General features: G+C 35.5%; 2 protein-coding genes and 2 pseudogenes across 2 annotated transcripts in view; 1 reads left to right on the top strand and 3 right to left on the bottom strand.

Annotated features, from left to right (window-relative positions):
• Nucleotides 1–12,158, bottom strand: part of RPF2 (ribosome production factor 2 homolog) — a 30,930-nt gene extending 18,772 nt beyond the window's left edge. The window contains 6 exon segments of the mRNA XM_006927072.3: nt 2,400–2,476; nt 3,119–3,200; nt 6,102–6,141; nt 7,447–7,484; nt 9,663–9,795; nt 11,768–12,158. Of these exon segments, the coding sequence (XP_006927134.2) occupies nt 2,400–2,476; nt 3,119–3,200; nt 6,102–6,141; nt 7,447–7,484; nt 9,663–9,719 (294 nt within the window). The 5' untranslated portion in view covers nt 9,720–9,795; nt 11,768–12,158.
• Nucleotides 844–963, top strand: LOC112474332 (annotated as a pseudogene).
• A 3,210-nt stretch (nt 12,159–15,368) lies between the features above and the next one.
• On the bottom strand, nt 15,369–23,168 carry GTF3C6 (general transcription factor IIIC subunit 6). Its single transcript, XM_006926074.3, has 6 exons — nt 23,020–23,168; nt 22,571–22,651; nt 21,484–21,547; nt 21,342–21,386; nt 19,751–19,864; nt 15,369–17,004 (listed from the first exon to the last, which is right to left on the bottom strand). Exons 1-6 carry the CDS (start codon nt 23,074–23,076, stop codon nt 16,703–16,705), a joined length of 663 nt encoding a protein of 220 aa, XP_006926136.1. The 5' UTR covers nt 23,077–23,168; the 3' UTR covers nt 15,369–16,702.
• On the bottom strand, nt 19,449–19,567 carry LOC112474432 (annotated as a pseudogene).
• Nucleotides 23,169–23,456: the final 288 nt, after the last annotated feature.

Below are 23,456 nucleotides of genomic sequence, written 5' to 3'. Positions count from 1 at the left end.
ATGGGGTTATTTAAGTACATACAAGTAGGTAAGAGAAAGTGAGGCAAACACGAACTTTCAAACCATCCTGACCACATGTATAGCAATAAAAAATATCACTTTAAGTCATAATCCAGTATACACATCATAGAAATACAACTAAACTAGTTATGTGAAATAGTACTTAATACGTAGATCACTGATATTTTTCACAATGTGAAAACCCTGAAACTAGAACAGATGAGCTTTATTCCGATAGTCTGAAAGTTACTAAAAATGTAAAATGATATAGTATACTGAAAATACTATAATTATGTAGTCCTTGAACTTTTTTAATTAAAAGTAATAATTATTATAAATTATACATGAACTTTCCAAATAAAATATCCAGACAGTTGCAATATATTTCATACTATCTAAAATAAAATCAACAAGTCTTAAATTTTTATGCAGAAAAACCATCCCTAGAAGTTTGGCCATCTTAGAAAACAGGCTCTCAGAATAATCAGTTTCCTAGTAGAGTATAATCTAATATTACTTAACAGAAGGATGAGCTTGGCAATAAAAGCAGGGAAGTAAGACAAGAAATAACTGCTGAAGATGTCTTAAAAATGAAGAGGCAGAGTAAAGAGGAAATAAATATGAAGAAAAAGTGTAACAAAACATGTAACTCCAAAACAAACTAAAAATACAAGCCTGTAACCATATAATAAGGTAAAAAGTTAAGGGCTGACTAACAGTCTATGCAAGGATTATCTATGTAAGCATATTTTCACAAACTAATGAATTTTATAGTTATGGATATACTCCATGAGTGAAAGTTTAGTATTCAGTTTAAATGGTTCTTGTTAGGAATGAGACCTCGTCTACTACCATGCTACCCTGAACACGCCCAATCTCATCTGATCTTAGAAGCTAAGCAGGGTCAGGCCTGTTTAGTACTTGGATGGGAGACCACCTAGGGAATACCAGGTGCTGTAGGTGTTTAAAAAAAAAAAAAGAATAAGACCTGACAAACACTAACGGTTTTGTGGTCTAGTTTACAAGCTGCACAGTGACTGAAGTTATTTCTTTGCTTTGGAAGTGAAGCAGAAAGAGTACAGAGGTTGGAATACATGCATCATGCTCAGGCCCACTAACTGGTGACCAAGCTAGCAGCAATGGTAAAGGTGAAATGGGGATCTACCGCTCATCTCCAGGATTTGTGCAGAGCCCCAAAGAGAAATTGTAATAAAATGATGGCTTCCACCATATATGGGTTTATAACTTTACAAAACACCTTTCAATATTTTATTCTGATTGATCAGAATTTTCACACATATTATCTCATTTGATGTTGTTATACCTATTTAACATTTGATTGAAATTGAGGGTCAGGGAAGTAACTGACTTATCATGTCACAAATGTCATTTAAATGGCCAAGAGAGGCCTCAAACTCAAGTGTTCTGCCCTCTACATCAGGCTACGATTCTACCCTGTACCTGAGGAAGCTAGTATAGCTAAGTGGTGATATGGTAAGAGCCTTTTTTCAAACCCACAGGAAATCTGGAAGTTATGTTCTTTTTTAGAGGAGGCTGAGAAAAAGGGTGATTATATATTTGCTATAATTCTTTCAACTATACCATGACCCTCGAAGACCCATAAACTGAGAGTAATTATATAACTTTCCATTAAAAACTTCAATATTCTTTCAAAGTCCTTGAGTCTAACTGGTTATACCATTTCCTATGTATATGACTCAGTAACCAATGGAATTTCTCCGGGCTTCAATCTCTAAATCTATATAAGAAAAAAAATTTCAGCTTTTCTTATAGTAGCTATGAGGTCTAAGTGAAATATGTATTTGATAGAATAAATTAAGTGGGAAGCAGAGTTCTGAGGGAGCAGGAGCCCAATTTGGACCCAGGAGCTGAATTAGGACAATTTTCTTGCTTTTCTAAGACGATTTACCACTTTCTACTTCACAATCCTGTTTAAACAAAGGATACACACAGATGTCAAGTCTTCAAAGGAAGGATTGAGCTAACAATTTAGTGACTAGCAGCCAAAATACTACAGAATTGGCTGAAGCTTCCAGGTTTAGAACAAGGCTCACTTTGAAATTCTGGTATCTCTGAGGTTCTATAAAATTGATGCCATGATAACTGAGGGAGAAAATAGCACTTAAATCATGGACCCAGACAAAAATTTGTAACCACTCTGAAGTCTAACTGCCAGAATATCTGTATGTGTTATAGTATATAAATATATTCTTCTTTCTAAAGTTAAAATGAAACTGTGCTTTTATCTTAGAGCACACTAGAATAAAGTTTTCTTCTTTAAGCTAAAACCTGTATCAGCACTCTTCACCACAAGATGTCACTATAGCCCAAGAGCAACAGTGTAAAATGCTTATTTTTATGATCAGTAAGTATCTTACCTTAATATCTTTCAGAGAAACGAACTTCTCGATACCTAATTCAATCATATCTAGCACATGGTAGTCATACAAACGACCTAGAAGAAAAATACATTTTTTAAGCATTTATTTTTCCCAAACAGCCCCCTTATATAAAAACCCACTTATCTGTATGTTCAAAATGTCCTAATATCTGCCTTGTTTCTTTCTCCATATATCCCTCAAACATGTCTCCTCTTTCTTAAATTTTCAACTCTACCTAGAATATATTGTTGCAATCCTGACCCTCATAAGGATCTTAAAGGTCACTTAGCCAAACTCCCTTATTTTATCAAAAAGTAAATAAAGGCCCAGAGAGGGTAAAGGGCTTGCTTAATTCAAGCCAGTGAGCATGCCAGACCAAGTCTCAATACACCCAGGCAAGAGTTCTTTTTCAAATGTATTCATTAAATAGATATTTATTAGGAAAGGGTTAATTTATACAGGTAAGAATGTTACTTCATTTTCTAACTCTAACACTGATTTGAGATATATATGTTTAATATTAGAAAAATATCTACTACTTGAGGTAATATTTACATGCCCATTCTTTCCCTGAAGACTGACAGGTAAAAAAAAGTTTATTCAAACTCACAAGGAAAATAAAAATACTAGTTCAGAGATTACTAGTTACTCCTAAATCCTCAACACCATCAATTAATCTCAGTAACAGAAGTAGAAATATTAAAAATAATACTTACCTATTACTAGATTATTTGGCCGCTTCTTATTATGGGAGCCAAACATGAATAAAGAACAATCTGATTTCTTTGAAAAGAATTCCTATAAAACCAAAGAAATCCCATTCGTGCAATGAATAAATATAGGAAACTTAAGAACTGTACATCTGAATTTTTTTTTTAAAAAATGTTTTTTTCAGTGGAAGTTAATGAAGAGTTAGTATGTTATATAGGAATAAACTGAGGAAGAGGTTTTTTCCCTACCTTTTTACTTCAAATTTTCTGATTTGGGGTTCATAGGGAAAAGGTATAAGTTCAAGACTAAAATTATGTTAAAACTATTAAGTTAATAAGTAAAATGAGACCATTTATTTTCAGCTATGCAGTTATTCTGGAATAGTACACCAAGTATTTTTCATTTGCTAAACAAATGCCTTTACTCATGGGACACTACTGCTAACATCAATTGTACATCTTGGCATATATTTAATACACATGTGAATATACATAGGGAACCTACATTATTTAATTCTACATGAATTAATCAATATGGTATTTTTAGATATTTATAATTAGATTCATGAGTTTACAAAGCATATACCTATTTTTCATTACAAACTTCATCCACACAGGAATCTTACCCTAGAATCTCCACGCCACCCAGCTGTGACTAGTTCCATTTTGTACAGCTGACAAGGGCCTACTTACAGATCTGTGTTATAAGGAGTGTTGACTTCCATTACAGATTTGAGAGTGCGTGGAAACCGTTATCCTAGACAGCTCCTTTTATACTGATGCACATGTCTGCTACAACCCACATATTTCGATTCGGTTTACTGAGATTCCCAATCTCAGCACAAAAATTAGATTTAACATATTCTGGTCTAATTCTAGTCTAGTTAGAAAAGTTTCTTAATGACAAACATTAAAGAAGAGACAAAATAACCATAATCCTCAACTTTTCTTAATTGGTTACAAGACTCCCTGAGATGTAGGCCACTAATTTGGTTATCATTCATTCCAGTGTTTAAGCAAAAGCAAGTGGGGCAAACAACTACCTACCTGCCTATCCACTCCCCATGTGGAGGATGCAAAGTCAGAGAGTCCAGGAATTCTAGCAGAACTATGGGATCTGGCCAACTTTTCTGAGAATTAATTTTATCATGTGTAAATCACAGACAATAACACCTCCTGCCAAAATCTGCAAGAGCCACATGGTTTTTCATATGTGGATTCTTATACTGTGTCTGGCACAAAGTAGGTGTTCAAAAATGTTTTTTAAATGTCCAAATAAATGAAAATGCTTTCTTAAAATGTTTTTATTTTACATTCTCATTTTATGACTAACACCCCAAAGACGTCCATAAACTACCTTTCATGTATATATAGTACTCATCTCTGTTGTTCTTTTCCATAAGGTCCACTTTTTACTTGTTAAAATTCTAGAGCAAGGGTTGTCAAATATCTGCAAAAGGCCAAATTGTAAATATTTTAGGCTTTTGATATGCTAAAAAAAAACTTTAGCAAATATGTGGTAACAGAAATTTACTTTGGAAGGTGAACAGTGTAAATATATATATGCCTCACTGTTAAAGTGTACAGCTGAAACTTATTGGATTTTGTTAACCAATGTCACCATTAAATAAATAAACTTTAAAAATATAAAAACTATTCTTAGCCCATGGGCCTTACACAAACTGGGACTTGGCTCACAGGAGGTATATTTGCCAACTCTTACTCTAAAGCATAGTTCCAAGATTATAATGTAAGAAATGGAGGGTGGGAGGTCAGGAGGAGATACTGAACATTTCCAACATGACTACTGTTCTCAGAGCCATTTTGAGGTTTAGAGGTCTGAGATTTATTATAGCCAATGAAATACCACTTATCTCCGGAGATGGAAGATCAGAGAGGAAATGTCACAATTTTAAGTGTAAGAAAAGCTATCACGGTTAACAGTGGATTAAAAAAGTACAGAATGTTACAGATTCTATAATATAACATTGCTACCAAGTGGTCACTCAACTAAAAGCATCATGGTGTCACAAAATATCAGCCCTTGATAAATGGTGGATAGGAGAGAGAATTCTGGGTTACACTGTATATTTATTTTCATGATCTTGTCACCAAATTACTACCAAAAAAAACCTGCAATAAGTAATTTCGTAAAAAACTGAATAGGTATTTTGACAATATTTTTCTTAGTATATTATAATTTTTATTGCAGTTAGTTGCCACATTAGGATAAGATGTTCAATTTTAGTCTTCTAATTAATTATTGAGATTCTATTTAAAAGTTCTTTTTTTTTAATTCACTAACTGAAAGAAGAAAAACAAGTAATGACATTCCTGTAGAACATAATCACATTCCAATTCTTTTTATAAAGTCAATTTAAACAGTTTAAACCAAAAAAAAAAAAAATTTAAACCATTTACTCCTGTAAGATTTTCTTTAGAAAGAAATCAGTATTATCACATAAAATCCATTCATCATTTACCATTTACTATATACCATCTTTTACCCTCTGATTTCATTCACTAGGCTTTTTCATTTAGTTTTGGTTGCCAGTACACTAAAACAGGAATTTGATTAACTTTAGTAAAGCAATTGAGAACTGTTAGCAATAATTCAGGTAGAGTTCTTTGTTCTAAAAACATCCAAAGAAAGAAAAGTCAGATTTTTAAAAATCAAACTTGCTTTATACAAAGACCAATAACAAGCTTCCTTTTGATAATCCATTAATTATGCACTTAAAATGCAATTTCAATTTTTAAAAATTCTATCAATAGACTTGCAAGCAGTGAATACAGACTAGCCATAGTGAAATGTAAAACCTATAGTAATACTTGAAAGTGTAAAAGTCTTATTTGCTTTCCATTTTATATCAAAATTCTCTCACGTAGGATGATTTCCAATTTTTTAAAAAGCATAAATTAAGAGTACTAAATAGTCTGAATGATCACTTACATGCTACGCTCTCTTAAAACAGATTTTCACACTTACCAATGATGTCTGATCCTCGAATGGTCTTGTAATATTTTTCCTAAGAATATTAAAAAATGTGAGCCTAATTTTCTTAATCGTAGTAATTCACCAATAACAATTAAGTAAAATATTAACTAAACATAATTTCATATTCAAATGATCATAAAAGAGGTTGGAAAGATATTTATTCATTCAAATATTTATTTAGTGCCTATTATGTGCTAGGCCCTGTGCTAGAAGCTAGGAATACTATACCATGGTATAGTATACTATACCATGTCAAACAAGAGCCTTACTTTCTTGGAGCTTAAAGTGGAAAAAATAAACAACCTCAAAAAGTAGTAACTGTTGTGACAAAAATAAAATAGGGTATAGTGTCAATGTGAAGAGTGGAAAATAATTGGGCTGAGACCTCATAAATGAAGGGTTAGCCACAGAAAATTGAAGAATAGAATAAACAAAGATTCTGAGATGGAAAAAAGTTTAGACTATTCAAGAAACAAAAAAGGCAAGTGTCATTGGAACTTAGCAAGCAAAGGGATAATGGTGGGGAGAAAAAGAATTATTTGCAGTCTTTGCGTAGTCTCAAAGTATCTCCTCCAAACATTTACTAATTACAAAGAGAAAAACAGTAACTTTATAGTGGAGAAACCCAGCAGACACCACTATAACCAAGGTCAATGTCACCAACATAAGACATCATGTACTCCCAATAATTTACTAAGAAAAGCACATCACTTTTGTAGTATTCTTACCAAAAATGCATAACTTCAATTTATTCATGAGAAACCTGAGACAAATCCAAAATTCAGGATATTTTACAAAATAACTGACAAGTACTCATCAAAAGTATCAAGGTCGTGAAAGACAAGAAAAGATTGAGGAACTGTCACAAACTGGAAGAAACTATGGAGACATGACAACTAAATGCAATGTGGGATCTTGGAAGAGAAAAAGGACATTAATGGGAAAACTGGTCCAAACCAAATCAAGTATGTAATTTAGTTAATTTGTACCAATTGTACCAATGTTAATTTCTCAGTTTTGACAAATGTAGTATGGTTATGCAAGATATAACATTTAGAGAAGCTAGGTGAAGGATACATGGGAATTCTATTATTTCTTGCAACTTTTCTCTAAGTCTATAATTATTTTAAAATAACAAACTTGCTACGATTACAATTATGTAAGAATATTAAATATGAATGAAAACAGACTAAAAAGAAATAAATTTAAAAATACAAATAGCTGTATGTAAGGAACTGTTGTATTTTTTTTTAATATTTTTTGAAATCTTGCATAAAATGGTTGTTACTTTTATAATGGAACAATATAATTTAAAGTAAAAGAAATTATGACTTACTTTTTATACAGAACACCATATGGTTTTTTCAGTGCATACTGTAAGACATAATTCATAGCTTTTAAAACAAAACATTGTGAAAAGCAGAGGTAAATATAAAGCATTATAACAGTTATTATATAAGATTACTCTGGTCCTTAAATCCTATTCTGATATCTTCTGCTTGGCTCCCTTCTGACCACTTATAACAACTTGCAATATAAGCTTCATATTCTAACTTAGACTGGATTTCCCTAATTAAAATTTTCTATGCCCTTTCAATAGTCTATCCAACTTAAATGCTTCCCTTTATTTCTTTAAATTCTACCTATTCCATTCTTTACAGGCAAATAATTTGAGAGTAGAAGAGCAGAAAAAAAAAAAGAAAGAATTAACCCTAACAGGAAAGACTGAGAGAAGTGAAATAATGTCATCTGGAGATATGAGAACTGAGAAACAGTCACGATGACAGAGTACTAGCCAGTTTAAATATAGCCCTTTAAAAAATTCTTGTTATTCAACCCTCTTTTCATTTTTTTTCCTACTTCTTTCTACCCACCCAATAATAATCGTTTATTATGTATACAGTCTGTACTGCTCTACCATAGGGAATAATTAAGATTTAAGGCATTATCTTGCCTTAGAGAAAGGGGTAAATGAAGGGAAATAAAAAATAAGATAAAGTGATCATTCATTATCAGAGCTGGTGAACAAAAGAAATTCACCAATAATAACTATTTTTTTAAGTATGAAAACTCATAATGATTCTTGATTAAATGTTTCCCTGCCTCCGTGGAATAGACATTACCACCTTTCCTTGACAATTCAAGAGTTATCAATAAGTATCAACTACTGTAATAATCTGTAATATTGTGCTGCTCTTAGAGCTTACTTAAATATGCAGGGTTATTGTGTTGATGGGGTACTGGAAGGACAGGAGCAGTATCCCATTAACACAATAACACTTAGACAAACAAAAAGGATGAGCATGTTAGACATTCAGATATATGAACTATTGCGCTTAACAAGCATGTTTAGTCCAGTTTAAAAATTTATTCAGTTACTTACTTAGTTGATTTAACTCAAAGACTCTATCCATTTTACTTGAGGTCTAAATAGTCAACAACCTACCAGGTAACCCTAGAGACTGTGCCTTTTAAATTCACTGATTTAACATTTATTGAGCATATACTATGTTCTAGAAAATGGACTAGACACCAGGCTATAGAAGAAAAAAACAAAGTTTTTTACCTTCATCACTTAAACCACATGGCCTGAACAGAACTGCTCCACATGATATATTATCTGGCATTATTGTTCATCAGGCAACAAAACCAGAAATCTGGTAAGTCATACTTCTTACTCATGCCCAAACTCTTCTACCCTCAACATCTAGTCTCTCTGATCATCTCATTTTCATTGCCATCACTGGACTCCAGATGCTCTTTACTTGGCTGACAGCAAAGATTTAAATTAAAGTTTCCTATATTTACTTCAACCTTTTCTAGTCAAGATGATTAAAAGGATCACATCTCACTTAAAATCTTCATTGGTTCCACTGAGCTTTCAGAATAAAACTCAAACTCCATGTTACTATCTGACCCCTGCTTGTTCTTCTAGCTTCATCTAGCCCACTCTCCTTTAGCCATCCCTAATTATTTGCAGTTCCCCAAATGCATCATGCTCCTTCACTGTTTCCTCTGAACAAGCTTCTTCCTCAGCCTTGAAAACTCTTCTCCTCTTCTCTCCAGTCTTGCTCCAATTCTGACTCCCATCCCATCCTGTGCATGCCTCTAGCACAGCACTTTGTTTACAATGCGATAGTTTTTCACTTGTCTCTCTCCCTCACTAAGCTCACTGAAGAGAGAGAATATGTTTCATCTATTAATCCCCAGCACCTAAGACAGTAACTGGTGTCAGTGAAGGAATAAGTATATAGTAATATACCGCTATTTCACTTTACAAATTAGATATGTTCCTTAAATGTGAGTAAACCAAATTCTAGTAATTGGAACCAGTTGAAATTTACTAAGGAAACCAACTGCTTTAAGGAAAACCAATAATCAGTGCCTTGACAAGGCAAATAATCTCCAACTTTACTTTTCTCTAAGGCTAGCAGTTCCTAAGGCAAAGAAAACTTATCTATGTATATGTTTGTCCAGAAGCCCAAACTTGTATGCTGAAAATTTCCTTAAAATGATTTCAATACCTTTTTAAAAATAAGTATATATACATACCACATCTCTAAGTACTTCTGTCACTGTTGAATTTGCATTTCCCCCTTTAATAAGCATGGCATTTTTAATATTTTCACTGAGTTTTGGTTCTCTCTTCTCAAGGAATCTCTTGGCCCTTTTCGTTTTGGGCTTTCTGTTCATAAAAAAATCACAATTTATAACAATTTAAAATATTTTCCTCATATTATAAAACCATACCTTGAGTAATGTGCAAAATCTTAAAAATCAACAGAAATATTATATAGCATTTATCAGTTAGGATTCCACCATTAAACAAAATCTCACTTTTTAGGGAGATAATTAGCAAAAGATATTCAATTATTACTATAAATGTTAATTCTAATTTGTAAAGATTTATGCACCCCTTGTTCACTGCAGCACTATTTACAAGAGCCAAGATACAGAAGCAACCAAAGAGCCCATCAACAGACAATTGGGTAAAGAAATTACACTACATACATATAATGGAGTATTACTCAGCCATTAAAAAAATGAAACTTTACCATTTGCAACCACCTGGATGGACCTAGAGGGTACTATGCTGATTATAGGGAATGTAGTCAACAACACTGTAATGGCTATGTAGTGCGAGATGGGCACTAGAGTAATCAGGGGAATCACTTCATTAATTATATAAATGCCTAACTATTGTGCTATATACCTTAAGCTAATAATAAATAAAATAAAGGAGCTATAGATAACTGGGGGGGGAAGCGTTAATTTTATTAGCTTCTGGTTTTCTAAAAAAGTTTGCATTTTAATATTCCCAGCATTCTTTTATTACTGCTTCTTTCTAAATCCTTTTTTATTAAACAAAAAAAGGGCTCAAGTGAATACTGTTGCTATTTTTACTCCATTATTGTTTTCTTCAATGTTAAAGTAGTCAAATTGTAACCCATAATCCAACACAAAGAACTGCACAATAACTGCTGATCAAACTCTAAACATAGGGAGGCTAATTATTGCTTATCCTTCCTCCAGGTTTAAGATCACAATGCCTGCCCGGAAGTATACACTATCACACTCCAACATCACTGCTGAGAAAGTCAAACATTACTGCCACCAAAGGGGAATTATAACGATTGGCACTTTTACAGAGTCACTCCATTAAGGTTTAATCTTCACCATGACCTATGAGACAAGTACAATTATTATCTTCATTTTATAGATGAGGCAACTGAGGCCAGAGTTAGTTTGCCCAAGATCATACAAATCTTCAATGAGCTAGATTTAAAAACTCATTTAGACCAATCGCCCTGCAAAATATGAAGGGAAAACAAATCCACTATTCTGATTTTATGATGTGACAGCAGGAGTAGAATGTTTTATTACATTTCTGTTCAGAAAAAGGGCTTCACCTCTGCTTCCATTATTAGTGAGCATCGTGCTTTTGCAAGTTCTCTGCCATCTACTGAAAGAATTCCTTCTCTCTTAAATAACTATGACCCTCCCTCTCCTTCTTCCAGTCCTATGGAAACTGGGATGGAAAAAACAAAACAAAACAAAATATACACACACTTTAGTTTACCATTTATATTTAAAATTTCACCAGATAAAATGTCAAGCACATATAAAGCTTCTAATCATTTACTGGCTGATACAGACATTATTAAATCAAATCAAGAGATATTTAGTTTATCTACACAGCAATGTAAATGCTATATGCTCTATACTCCCATGTGGTTTGTTACTTCTCACTAATCAGCAACGAATGCAAATAACACCTTATATGTTTTATTAGCTATTTGTCCCCCAATTAGACTCTAGAACTGTCATCTCTGCTTCCCACATCCAGAAGAATATATAGCAAATGTGCAAAAACCTCTGAATTAATGACTAAAAGGTTTTGTTGTTTACTGTTAACCCAGGTAAATCGTAAGAAAACCACAGCAAATAACTTCAGGAACATTTACGAGATTAACAAATATTTTTCGAACGAATTTACAACAGACATCGCTCAAGGATTACGCGAAGTGTACAAGGCTGGGAGGAAAAGAAAAAGCTAACGTGCGTACCAAGGCTTTACATACATTCTCACAAATAATTCTCACAGTTCTATGAGGTACAATTATGAGTGTTATTTTACAGAGTAAAGTGAGACTTACGGAGATTAAATGGTCCAATGTCACAAAACTTTAAGTGGACGCCTCCGAATTGTCACCTAGATCAGACTCCGAGGCCTGTGCTCCTAAACCCCCACTCTCCCACCTCCCTCACACTTCTTCGGAAACCAGGACGTTTCTAATTGGCTAAGACAAAAAGCGGCCAATACCTCTGTGCCACCTCCACCCCGCCGCCACCACTGTGGGATTCCCAGCTGGCGGTCTCCTCGCAGGCGGCACCAACCCAGGGAAACCCAGCTAGTGGATTGATTGGACCCTACACGGGTCCGACCGGCAAAGGGTGTGAGAAAGGAGAGTGGTAACCAGGAGCGAGACAGAGGCTACATCACTCCATCCCTCCATAGAAGCCCCTCTCCTAACGTTCCCCCGGGTAGGAAGCCAACGAACTTACATAACCCGATCCAAAGCGTCCATCGCTACTGCAACCGGAACTTAGTGAACACACGTGCACCACGCGGTTACCGCGAGACAGGATTGTACTCCCGAACAGGCGGAACCGGAACTCGAACGTGACGTCACTTCCTGGGACCGCCTCTCCGAGGACGCCCAGGGGCGGTCGCGGCCATTTTGGGTAGAATCTTGTTCTTTTCCCTTGGTTATGGGTTTTTGCTGAGGCTGTCCCGGAAATTACCACTCTAACATCCCCTTTAGCAGCTTCATGTACCCACCTGTGTGTATAACCTGAATCAGGTATTCAGGGACCAGGTGTTAGTCTGGGAATCCCCAGGATGCTAGAAAGGTTGTAGGTCTACTCGTGTAGTCTCTAAAAATGTCAATGTGAAATGTACACTATTGACAACTGAAATCAGTTTATAACTACCACAATGCCTAGCACATAAGAAGGTGTGCAGAAAATCACACTGCTGTGCCTTATATCGCCAATTTTTAAATCACCATATACTTAACACATCATTAAATTTGTCCCTGTTAAGTGGTTTTTAGTATATTTGCAGGGATGTGCAAGCATCACAACTATCTCAGAATATTTTATCTCCCCCAAAAGAAACCCTTTCCAGACCAGTAGCTGTCATTCTCCATTCCTGCACCCGCCATACCTCTGGCAACCATTAATCTCCATGGATTTGCCTATTCTGAATATATAAATGAATCCATAAAATATGAGGCCTTTTGTGTCTGGCTTGTTTCATTTTCTATGATCACATGTTCATGTTTAAGGTTTAGACATGTTGTAGAAATGTACCAGAAATTCATTTCCTTTTTTAGGTAAATAACATTCCATTCTATCATATTTGTTTATCCATTTAAAAACTTAGGGACATTTCTACTTTTTGACTATTATAAATTATGCAGCTTTGAACATTCGGGTACAAGTTTTTGTGTAGACTTCTCAATTCTCTAAGAACAGAATTGCTGGATCATATGGTAACTCTATGCTTAACATTCTGAGGAACTGTCAAACTATCTTTTGCCTGCACCGTTTAACATTTCCATTAGCAATGTGAGTGTTAAGTCACTAAGTTTGTGGAAATTTGTTACAGCAGCAGTAGGACACTAATACAATCACAAAGTGGGAGCATGGAACACAAGTAGGAAATAAGAGTTTGTTAAGACATGAGAGTGAAAGAAATCTTTTTGGATGAGAAAACTAGGACCTCTGCTACCTTGACATTCTTATTAATGATATTCAAGTATGAACACATTAAACCCAGAAACAAAATACCAGTAACCCTGCCTTTACAAAATATATACAAATTTTAGAAAAAATTTAAAAAAACACAAAATACAAGTACCTAGAAACTACAAATCATCACTAAAAAGGTATATTCACTCTGTATTGAATAACGTTGAGTACTTCTAGACAATTTTATAAACAGGATTTTCCTATTCCGCAAGGAAATAATGGTGTAAGTCATAAAAGACAGATAGCAAATCCATTTCCAGAATCAATGAAAACATTTCTGGAAGATTACTTTATGCAAGCCTGACATATTAAGAAGCTTGTTCAGTTTCTCATAAGCTGCTGGAACAAAAGAAAACGAAAATGGTGGATTCTAAAAAATTACAAACTGCTGCTTCATGAATAGAAAGGCACATATCGTTTCACTAAACTGGCCTGTCAATAAATTTGTTATTATCAGCTATGTATTATGTAATGAATAAATAGGATTTTCAAACATTTCTATAATGGCCTTAAGGAATTATTCTTCTTGAGGCACCTTAAATATATGATCCTTATGAGCAGAATGTCATTATTTGTAAGCAAAAGCCACCCATTGCATTTAGTGTCAGAAGTGCTACATTGAGATTGGTTCCAAGATTAGCTTATAAGTAATCCTAGTTAGTAAGGCAGATCTATGGTGGAAAAATTCTAGTTTTACAAAATATTTTATAGTTAAAAAATAAGATTTTATTTTACCAAATTCCAAACATTTAACAGGTAAGGAGTTAAAACACATCGTGTTCTCTTCATAATTTATGACTTTATTTTCCTCTTCAATTTAAGGTATAACTTACCTTATAGTCTAGGTCAGTTTATTTTTCAAGATTACAAATCTCAAGAATCTTCCACTCAATTTCTTGATACTTTTCTAAAATTGTCAAGTTTGCTGAAATGCATAATGTATCATTAGGATTAAGTGTGGCTATTAGAGTGACTTAAACAAGGCAAGTTATTTCTCTCTCAGGTAAAGGCCAAAGGTGGGTAGTTGCAATGAACAGTAGCAGTAGTCACAGGTTTAGAATGACATTTATATTCACAAGACCAAATAAGTTTGTTGCACCCAGTCTGGCACTAGACTCACTTTATGAGAAATGGCACAGCAGCATGAGGCTTGTCTTTATTCCAGTGGCCCAGTGTCAGATCAGGTGTAAGGGAACAAGATCATTTGGGTGGGTGCAGAAGCCACACTAGCTTAGAAGCTTTAGGCTCCCTAAGAATCAGTATCTCTTGAAACGGCCAGAGTGTAGCTTCCAGGGATCTTTGTAGTAAGAAACATAGCACTTAAGAGAGCCCAAAGCCCATATTTTCCAATGGTACGTATAGTTCTTGTCAGTCTTCCTGGTCCAGAAATAGTTTACCAGTAAATAATTTTTAATCATAAACAATATTGCCTGGCATCACAGCTGATGTACTATTATTACCTTGTCTAATAGATTTTCAGAGAACAGTACTGAAAGGTAAACTTGAGGTCATTTTACCAGGGAGAGAGAAAGGGTTTTATTAACTCTACTCATAGCAGTCCAAGACAGCATCATAAAATCAGGACTCAATCTTCTATATTGTTTCTCTGCCACTCATGGCTTCTATTTCCTAGGTTACTTTATAACCCAAGAAGCCTGCTAGAGCTCTAGCCACCACATTCTTGTTCCAACAGGAAGAGAAGATGAGCTGGCCCATTTCCTTTTACACCTTAAAATTTAAGGTAACTTCCCAGAATCATCCATCACTCGACACTTCTAATTCCATGTTGCCACCCAGAAATTAGTCACATCGCCATGTATATATGCAAGGAAAGCAGGGCACATTGATAACTTGAATAAATTCGGAGGTTCTATTGCAAAGAAAAAAAAAAGGAAGAACAGATACTGAGTCAGGTAATTAGCAGTCTTTCCTATACATACATATGGTGGGAAAAATAAGCTTTTTATTAAACAAAAGCTAAGACTAAAAAGTCATATAAAAATTGGGAAGATATGCATGCTTATGATTTGGAAATATTTTTAATCAAAGTAAATTGTTATTTTGTAAAGTACAAAACTTACTGAAGAAAAAAAACTCATCCTAGAACATTATTTAATGTCAGAACATAGTTATATATTATACGAGATATAATTAATATGAAGTGTTTTAACTTAGTACCAGGTTAAACCATATGAAATTACCTGTTTTTCTATAAACAATCAAATATTGGCAATTTTATACAGTTCAACCTGTAACGAGGTATGTTTATGAATAATTTACATAAAAACATACAAATTAGAGCAGATCTAGGTTATCATAATAGAATGACTGCTACACACAGCTGAATTCCAATCTTTCTCAGGTGGGAAAGAAATGGATTTATAGCTGGAATATCAGGAACATTACCTTTATCCTGAAGTATTTTTCTGTTCCTAGACATATAATATTTACTGTGGTTGACTGGATAATGCCCCACACCCAAAGATCCTCATGCCCTACTCCTGTTTTACACCTGTTTAAGTTTCATAGCAAAAAGGACTTTGAAGATAGAATTGTTATAGACCTTAAAATAGTGAAGTGGGCCCAATGCATTCGAATGAACCTTTAAAGATGGAAGGCAAGAAAGGTTAGTCAGAAATAGGATAATGGAAGAAGCATAATAGATTTTATGTGAGAGAGGAACCTGACCCACCACTTCTGGCTTTGTGGAGAAGGGAACCATGAGCCAAGGAATACAGGTGGCCTCTAGAAGCTGGGAATGGCCCTTAGCTGACAGCAATGAAAAAGGACCTTGACTCTTCAATTGCAAGGAACTGAATTCTGCCAACAACTGAATGAACAAGAAAATGTCATCTCTATCCACCAGCCCCCTTCAGAAAAGAATGAAGTCCTACCAACATCTGATTTTAGCCCAGGTGAGACCCATGTCAGACTGCTGACTTATAAAACTGCAAGAAAATATATTTTGTTGTTTTGAGCCACTAAGTTTGTGGTAATTTTTGATGGCTGCAATAGAAAACTTATACACTTACCTTAGTAAAACCTCCAATTTAAAAAACTCATCAGAGAAAGGTTCCTATAGTCATTTAAACCATATTTTTTAAAATTTAATTTATATCTGGTCCTTCATGATTCTGGCATATTAAGTTGTAGCTATAATTGGAAATATGTGTATAGCCAACGAAAATAATAAAATAGCGAACTGAAAGCTAAAAAGTCAATTATTTTATATAAAAGCTCTTAAAAGTTCATGACTAATCATTACAAAAAACATTTCATCTAGGAGTTGTTTCAAAGGCAGCATCTTGAGTTTCCATAAAAACAGAACATTCTGTTTCAGAAGAAGGAATATCAATAAGAGGACCAGAATCTTCTATTTCCAAATGCAGTGGTTTCTCCTGTTCATAACTCAGGTTAGAATTATCTTTCATTTGAATCTCTTGCTCTTCCAACTCCAAAGGCTTATCTGGGGCTGGAGCTACAATTTCTTCATCTTCATTTTCATGTAGGAAGCTACAAATCATATTGGGTCTATAAGAGAAATCATTATCCTTGATTTGCAGCCATTCCACACCACCTAATGGGCAGAGGGTTGGGGTGAAGGGGTGGGGAGACAAACCAAGAAACAATGAAAAAGGAATTTTACTTAAGTATATTTTTCTTTAAATTTTAAATTTTTTCTTTAAATTATCATTCTATGACTATGTCAAAATAAAACTCAAAATCACTAAAAGTAATCTACTTCAGTATTATTCCAAGCCTTTTTTCCACAGTTCAATTCCCAACTCATTTTGAGATAATTTGAGCTCTCGCTGCCATCTCATGCCTTAAAGAAAACTTTGTCACTTTTCTACAATTTTCTCCTTACCCACTTAGTTTTCATACCATGGATGATACTAATCTAGCATCTTAAATCAACACTTACATGTCATTTTGAACTGAAATATCCAATAACACACCTCTTAAAAAAAAAAACTTGAGAAAAATGTTTGTTCCATTCCATACTTATAGTCAAAGCCCTAACACCTCAATGAACCCCAATAATCAAGAACTGCTCCAATACTACTCGTGTTTTTTTTCTTTTATACTTACTACCCTTTCAGCCAAACATTTTCAATGGATCTTCACTAATTTCTATAGCAAGCCCAGCCTGTTCAGTCTCCATTAGATATTAAAACACCTCCACCTATCATGCCACCCTGTTCACACATCCAGCTGCTCCTATTCCCCACCATAAACTAATTCTTCTATACAGCTATTTGCTAAAACTTCCTAATCAATGATCCCATGTCTTCTCATGTTATTCTTTTGGAACGCCATCAAAAATTGGTTAGTTCTCTCTCCAGTTAAGTTTCTATTTTTCTTTCATACTTTTTTCCTACGATAGCACCATTCTCCTAGTCATCCAGGTTCAAAATCTTGAAGCTATCCTCTACTCTTACTTAGCATAATACTTGCCACACAACACATACTTAAAATAAGTTGAATGAAATGAGTGTTGTTAAATTCATCCATTTGTTTCAATGTGATTTAATTTAGACTGCAAGTTCCTAGAAGGTAAGGGCCACATCTCCTATCTATTCTGTTTTGCCTCTAGCATATTGCCCTGCTTGGCAGCCAGCTTCCAAATGGTCCCCAATGATCCTCACCTTCCTGGTATTCAAGCCCCTGTGTAGTCGCCTCTCATATTGAATAGGATACTGCAGAAATGACTTCTAAGGCCAGTTCATAAAAGACATCATGGCTTCTACTTTGTTCTCATGGATCATTTGATGTGGGAGAAGCCAGCTGCTATGTCAGGAGGGCACTCACACAGTACTATGGGGAGTCAAGGAACTGAGACCTCCTGCTAACAGCCAAAACAAACTAGCTAGCCATGTGAGTGAGCCATCTTACAATTAGTTCTTCCAGCCTTTCTCATGTCTTCAGATGACTGCAGCCCAGCAACATACTGACTGCAACCTCTGTGCTCGCTTCAGCAGCATATACTAACATTGACTACAACCTCATTAGAGATCTCAAGCCAGAACCATCTAGTTAAGTTGCTCCCAAATTGTGGATTCACAGAAACTGTGAAAGAAGACAGTGTTTTTGCTGTTGTTTCAAGTCATTAACTTTAGGGGTAATTTTTTATGCAGTAATAGATAATTAATACAGGCTTGAATAACTGGTTACTAATTTATTTGATTAACAAAAACTCCCGAATGTTCCCAAAGATCTATCAGATTATTAAAGACTATAGGAAAGGAAATTCTGTAACTTCCATTGATCAGAGTATCCAAATGATAGCTGATACCTGCCTTTCGAGTTTATCTTAGAACTTCTAGTACCTCTTTCTTCCTGTTATTTTCACAGACTGCCTAAAAAGAGGGAGTTTTGGGATATACATGATAAGAACAAAGATGTTATGTAGTTATGTATAGTGGATGTAATTAATTTCTACATGATTAAGGTACCTTCCAAATGGTTTTTCCTTAAAGGACAATAAATCTATCAAACCATGAACATTCATCACTAGAGTCTTATTGACAAGAATTTCGAACATGACTTTGAGCAATGAGCTTTTAAACCATCAAGTGATTATTTGTTCATTTCCACAAATATGCGCCTGGTATGGGTGCAGTCTGGAACAATCAACAACTAGAGAAGGCTAAATGAATGCTAATTAAGAACTAGACTCAAGACTAACAACTGTGGTCCTAGAGTCAGTCCCTCCCTCACTTAAAGGCCAGCTTCTTCCAGCTGTGAGCTTCTTGGGGAAGGTTTCCAGATCTTCTGGGATTACATCTTGGGAATCCAGAACACTGCTATCATCATATCTTCTCGACTTACAAAGAATTAAAAATAATAACAAAAACAAGACTGCTGACTTCCCTAGGGGTTGAAAATCATGTCAAGTTTCTTAAAAAACCCCTCACAATTGTTTTTAATGCAAAGCAGATAAAGATTTCTTATATGTCCCCAGGGCTCTCTGCTATGTTTGAGTTCAACTGAATTTTATTTTTTATTTTATTTTTTTTATGCCTATAGCACCTGGTCTTCCTAGGTGGTCTCCCAGCCGAGTAGTAACCAGGCCCGACCCTGCTTAGCTTCTGAGATCAGACAGGATCGGGAGTTTTCAAGGTAGCATGGCCATAGACTTTTTTTTTCCCCCAAATGAATTTTAAATCTATATTTGGTACTTTTCATGAAGTACCTTCAATAATATAATTAATGTATTACATATAGTTATTACTACAAAGTACAAAAATTGTCCTGGCAGCAATGTGTAAATGTCAAAGCCAATATTAAATTACTATTTTCAGAGAACTAAGTGAGCTAACCTATGTTTTCTTCTCCTTCCTTCTTTTCTGTCAGAAGAGTTCTTGTCATGCTGAGCTTCTTCATTGTATGGCATTTATATTTTAGCACTGTTTTATTATTGCCTTCTGCATCCACTAGAACATAAAATGAACTCAATTATTATAATGCTTGATACAATATAATAAAACATAATGCAAAAAAAAATAATCATGGTAAGCCATAATAGTTCCAATTTGAGGTGTTAGACCAAACTACTAGCTGTCAAGATAGTGGAGTAAGTCAACATTTAACTCATCTCTTCTGCTCCAAGCACAGAGAAATGACAGATAAAATACATAACAACTGAAAGCACAACTGGACTCAAAAACAACAAATATTTCCAGTGGACAGTGACACAAATCTATGAGTGAGATAAAAGCTATGCGCTTGCTAGGCTCCAGCCCTAGGGTAATGAAGGACCAAAGTCAGACTTACTTTACTACTTGAAGACATTCCCAGTCATGAAAGAAGGCTGAGAAAAAAACTGCTGCCAATCCACTGCCTGCTGTTACAGCTTTACAGAAAACTGTGAGCACAGGCAGGAGGGAGGAGGAGGCTCTATCGAAGCTAAAGACATGAAGCACACTAAAAACTTCTATACACTACTGCTGTGAGCGTAACCAATACTACAAGTTAGAAAGCAACATCGTTAAGTGGAACTACATGAAACTGTCAATATTCAGTCCAAATCGGTCATTTCACATTGTTGAACCTAACACACACACTCATCAAACTAGCAATTCCATTTCTAAGTGTATACCTTAGACATTTTTACATACATGCACAAGGAGACATAAAAAATATTCATAGCAGCATTTTTGTGGTGAGTTAATAAGCATAATTAAGAACAGGGGCAGACCACCTGAGTTCAATCCTGACTCTGCCTCTTACTTTGTGTAAGACCTTGGGAATGTTATTTCCCTCACTATACTTCAGTTTATTCAAATAGAAGATGAAGGTAATAGTATCTACCTTGTAGACTTATAGTAAGGAATAAATTAGTTAATACGTGTAGAATTTAGAATAGTGCCTGACATACATAAGGCATTCAATAAGTTTTAGGAGTTATTAATAATTACTGGTAAAAATGGAAGCAAACAACACATCCATTAACTGGAGAATTATGGTATAATTACAAATAGAATACTAAGAAACAGAGAAAATATATATATCAACATGTATAAATCTCAAAATATCTCTCTAGTTGAAAAAAGCTTATAAAATGATATATATAATATGGTATAATTTTTGTCAAATTTGAATATATACAAAGAATGCAATTTACTTTTCGTGAATACATATATATGTATATGTATTCATATATAAAATTCAGTATAGGAAAGAAAAACATCAAATTCAGGTGAATGACTACCTCTGGAAACAGAAGGAAGGAAATAAGTTTGGAGAGGGGTATATGAGGGGCTTCAAATGTATCTGGAATGTTTTTTAACTATCTGGAAAAATAGTAGGATTTGATACAGCTAGACAGTGGGTACATGAAATATTTAATATTCACTGTACATAAGTATGTTTGACATACTTCATAGTAAAAAGAGCATAGCAATCACTTACCATGATCAATATTTTCTTCAAATATAACACAGGTTCCAAGAGTGTCTACAGAAAAATTTAAAGACAACGTGTTGAGAAATAAGAACTACCTTCTCTGAAAAGCATATTAAAAAAAAGTGTCATCTATCTGACATCATCCTACCTTCGTACTCTCCAGCAAAGACATAGCTGTCCACTTGCAGAATGGGCCTCTCAGTGTCAATTCCCTACATCAGAACACAAAATCATAAAAAAATATTACTAGAAAAAAGCCTTGAGGGTGAGGGGTAGGTGAAATGGGTGAAGGTGGTCAAAAGATACAAACTTCCAATTATAAAATAAGTCTGAGGTTGTAATGTAGAGCACACAGTGAGTATAGTTAACATGTACTGTATATTTGAAAATTGCTAAGAACAAATCTTAAAAGCTCTCATCACACAAAAAAATTAATAACTGTGTGGTGACAGATTAACTAGACTTATTGGGGTGATCATGTTGCACGCAATATGTACAAATACTAAATCATTATGTCATATACCTGAAATATAATGTAATATATTAATTATACTTCAGTTTAAAAAAAAAAAGGGAAAAAAAGCCTTCCACATGTAACCTTGCTACCAAGGAGATGAATTTCCAAAACTGGGGAACCTCGCTAGCTTCTTGTCCTAGCAAACGCAAGATAAGCTAAAACTGCTCTAGTAACTGTAAGTACAACCTGAAGACTAGTTAATTCATACCCAAGTAGTGAGGTCTATTTCAGTCAATGTCCTCTTCAAGTTAAGATAAAAAACAGGAAGTTTTGTGAACTGTAGCTCAAAGATTTTTACAGTGATATAAAACAGATGGTCAATTAGGTTTCCACAGTTCAAGTCAACAGCACAGTATGAGGTCTTTGAAGTCTGAATAGATATCTTCTCTCTCTCCTCCACAGTTTAACCTGTCTGTGCAGATGTGATTGATTATTCTCCCTTCACTGTTTATCTCTCCCACCTCACTATCTAAAACAATGTATTTTTTCAAAGTATATTGTTCTACATCAAAATGCTACCTCCTCCAAATCTTTAACTCTCTCCAGCAGATACTCAAGCAGAGTTAGACATTTTCTCCCATCTGTTCCCACACTCTTCCTGTACTTCTACGACTGTGCTTAGAGTCTACTGCTTTGTCACGTGAAATTACATATATTTTGCGGCCAGGTATTTCACCATTCACACTTGTTCTAAATCTCCCAATTCCAGAAGACTCACCAAAATCTTGCATTTATTTTCACATTTTGAGAGAAAGTCTGAATCAATAATTCCTGACAATTCTACTAGAACCAACTGCTCCTGAAAGAAAGAGGAGTTAACATGCTAGCATGAGAGTGTGCAAGAAGAGTCAACAGAGAAGCCCCAAATCCCCATTGCAACGATCCCACCACCGTGAAAACCAAGCTCTGCTTTCCACGAGAGGAAGCAAGCGACGTTACCTAAGACAGTCCTACGTCCCCATTTCGACTAGCGTGTGACAATTAGGGCTGAGGGCAGCTGCCGCCCCACCCCCACCCTGCCCCAGCTCCGCGCGCCCATGGGCAAAAGCGAGCGAAGTCCCAGTGCGGCCTCCGTCCCGCCGGCAGCACTTCGATTCCTTCCTCACACACAGACGACGCGGCCACCCCCGCCCGTTGCGCAGGTTTCCTTTCTCCTGTAACACTTACTGCCTCCTCTTCCTCCTCTTCCCAGTTCCCCGGACTCCGCGCTTCGGCCGCCGCCATGACCCTACTCCTCTCCGCACCGGAGTCGCTAGTCACGCCCTCCCAAGGCCGCCATCTTGAGTGTGGGCACTCGCTCCCGGATCTTCTGCTCAAACGGCTCCTGCCAGGATGCGAGATGGCCGCCCCCCGCGCGCACGTGGAGGCCCACTCCTTGTTACTTACCTGAGAACAGGAGCCAGCCCCTGCCGTTGGCCTGATAGGTACTGCGACCTAGAGATCCCTCAAGCTCTGGCCTTGGTGGGAGGAGAAGACTGGCGAGGGAGAAGCGGTAAAGAAAGTGCAAGCAAGGAAACCACCATGTGCAAAGGGAATGGAGAGGCCTTGTGTTGGCCCCAGCCTACGTTTCTTGGGAAGATATTCTTAATATTATGTGCTCACTA

This window comes from Pteropus alecto, unplaced genomic scaffold (genome assembly GCF_000325575.1).
Source record: "Pteropus alecto unplaced genomic scaffold, ASM32557v1 scaffold79, whole genome shotgun sequence".
Lineage (NCBI taxonomy): Eukaryota > Metazoa > Chordata > Mammalia > Chiroptera > Pteropodidae > Pteropus > Pteropus alecto.
The sequence above is the reverse complement of the archived record's forward strand: the minus strand, read 5'-3'. Positions and strand labels throughout refer to the sequence as shown.

Bases quoted from the DNA above. Each gene is read 5' to 3' on its own strand.
- GTF3C6 (XM_006926074.3), bottom strand. From the start codon at position 23,076: ATGGCGGCGGCCGAAGCGCGGAGTCCGGGGAACTGGGAAGAGGAGGAA. The intron at 21,387-21,483 runs GTAGGATGATGT...ATTTTTCTGTAG, and splicing joins CTTTGCTGGAGAGTACGAAG to ACACTCTTGGAACCTGTGTT. The intron at 17,005-19,750 runs GTTAGCTCACTT...TCTGCCCATTAG, and splicing joins GGAAGGAGAAGAAAACATAG to GTGGTGTGGAATGGCTGCAA.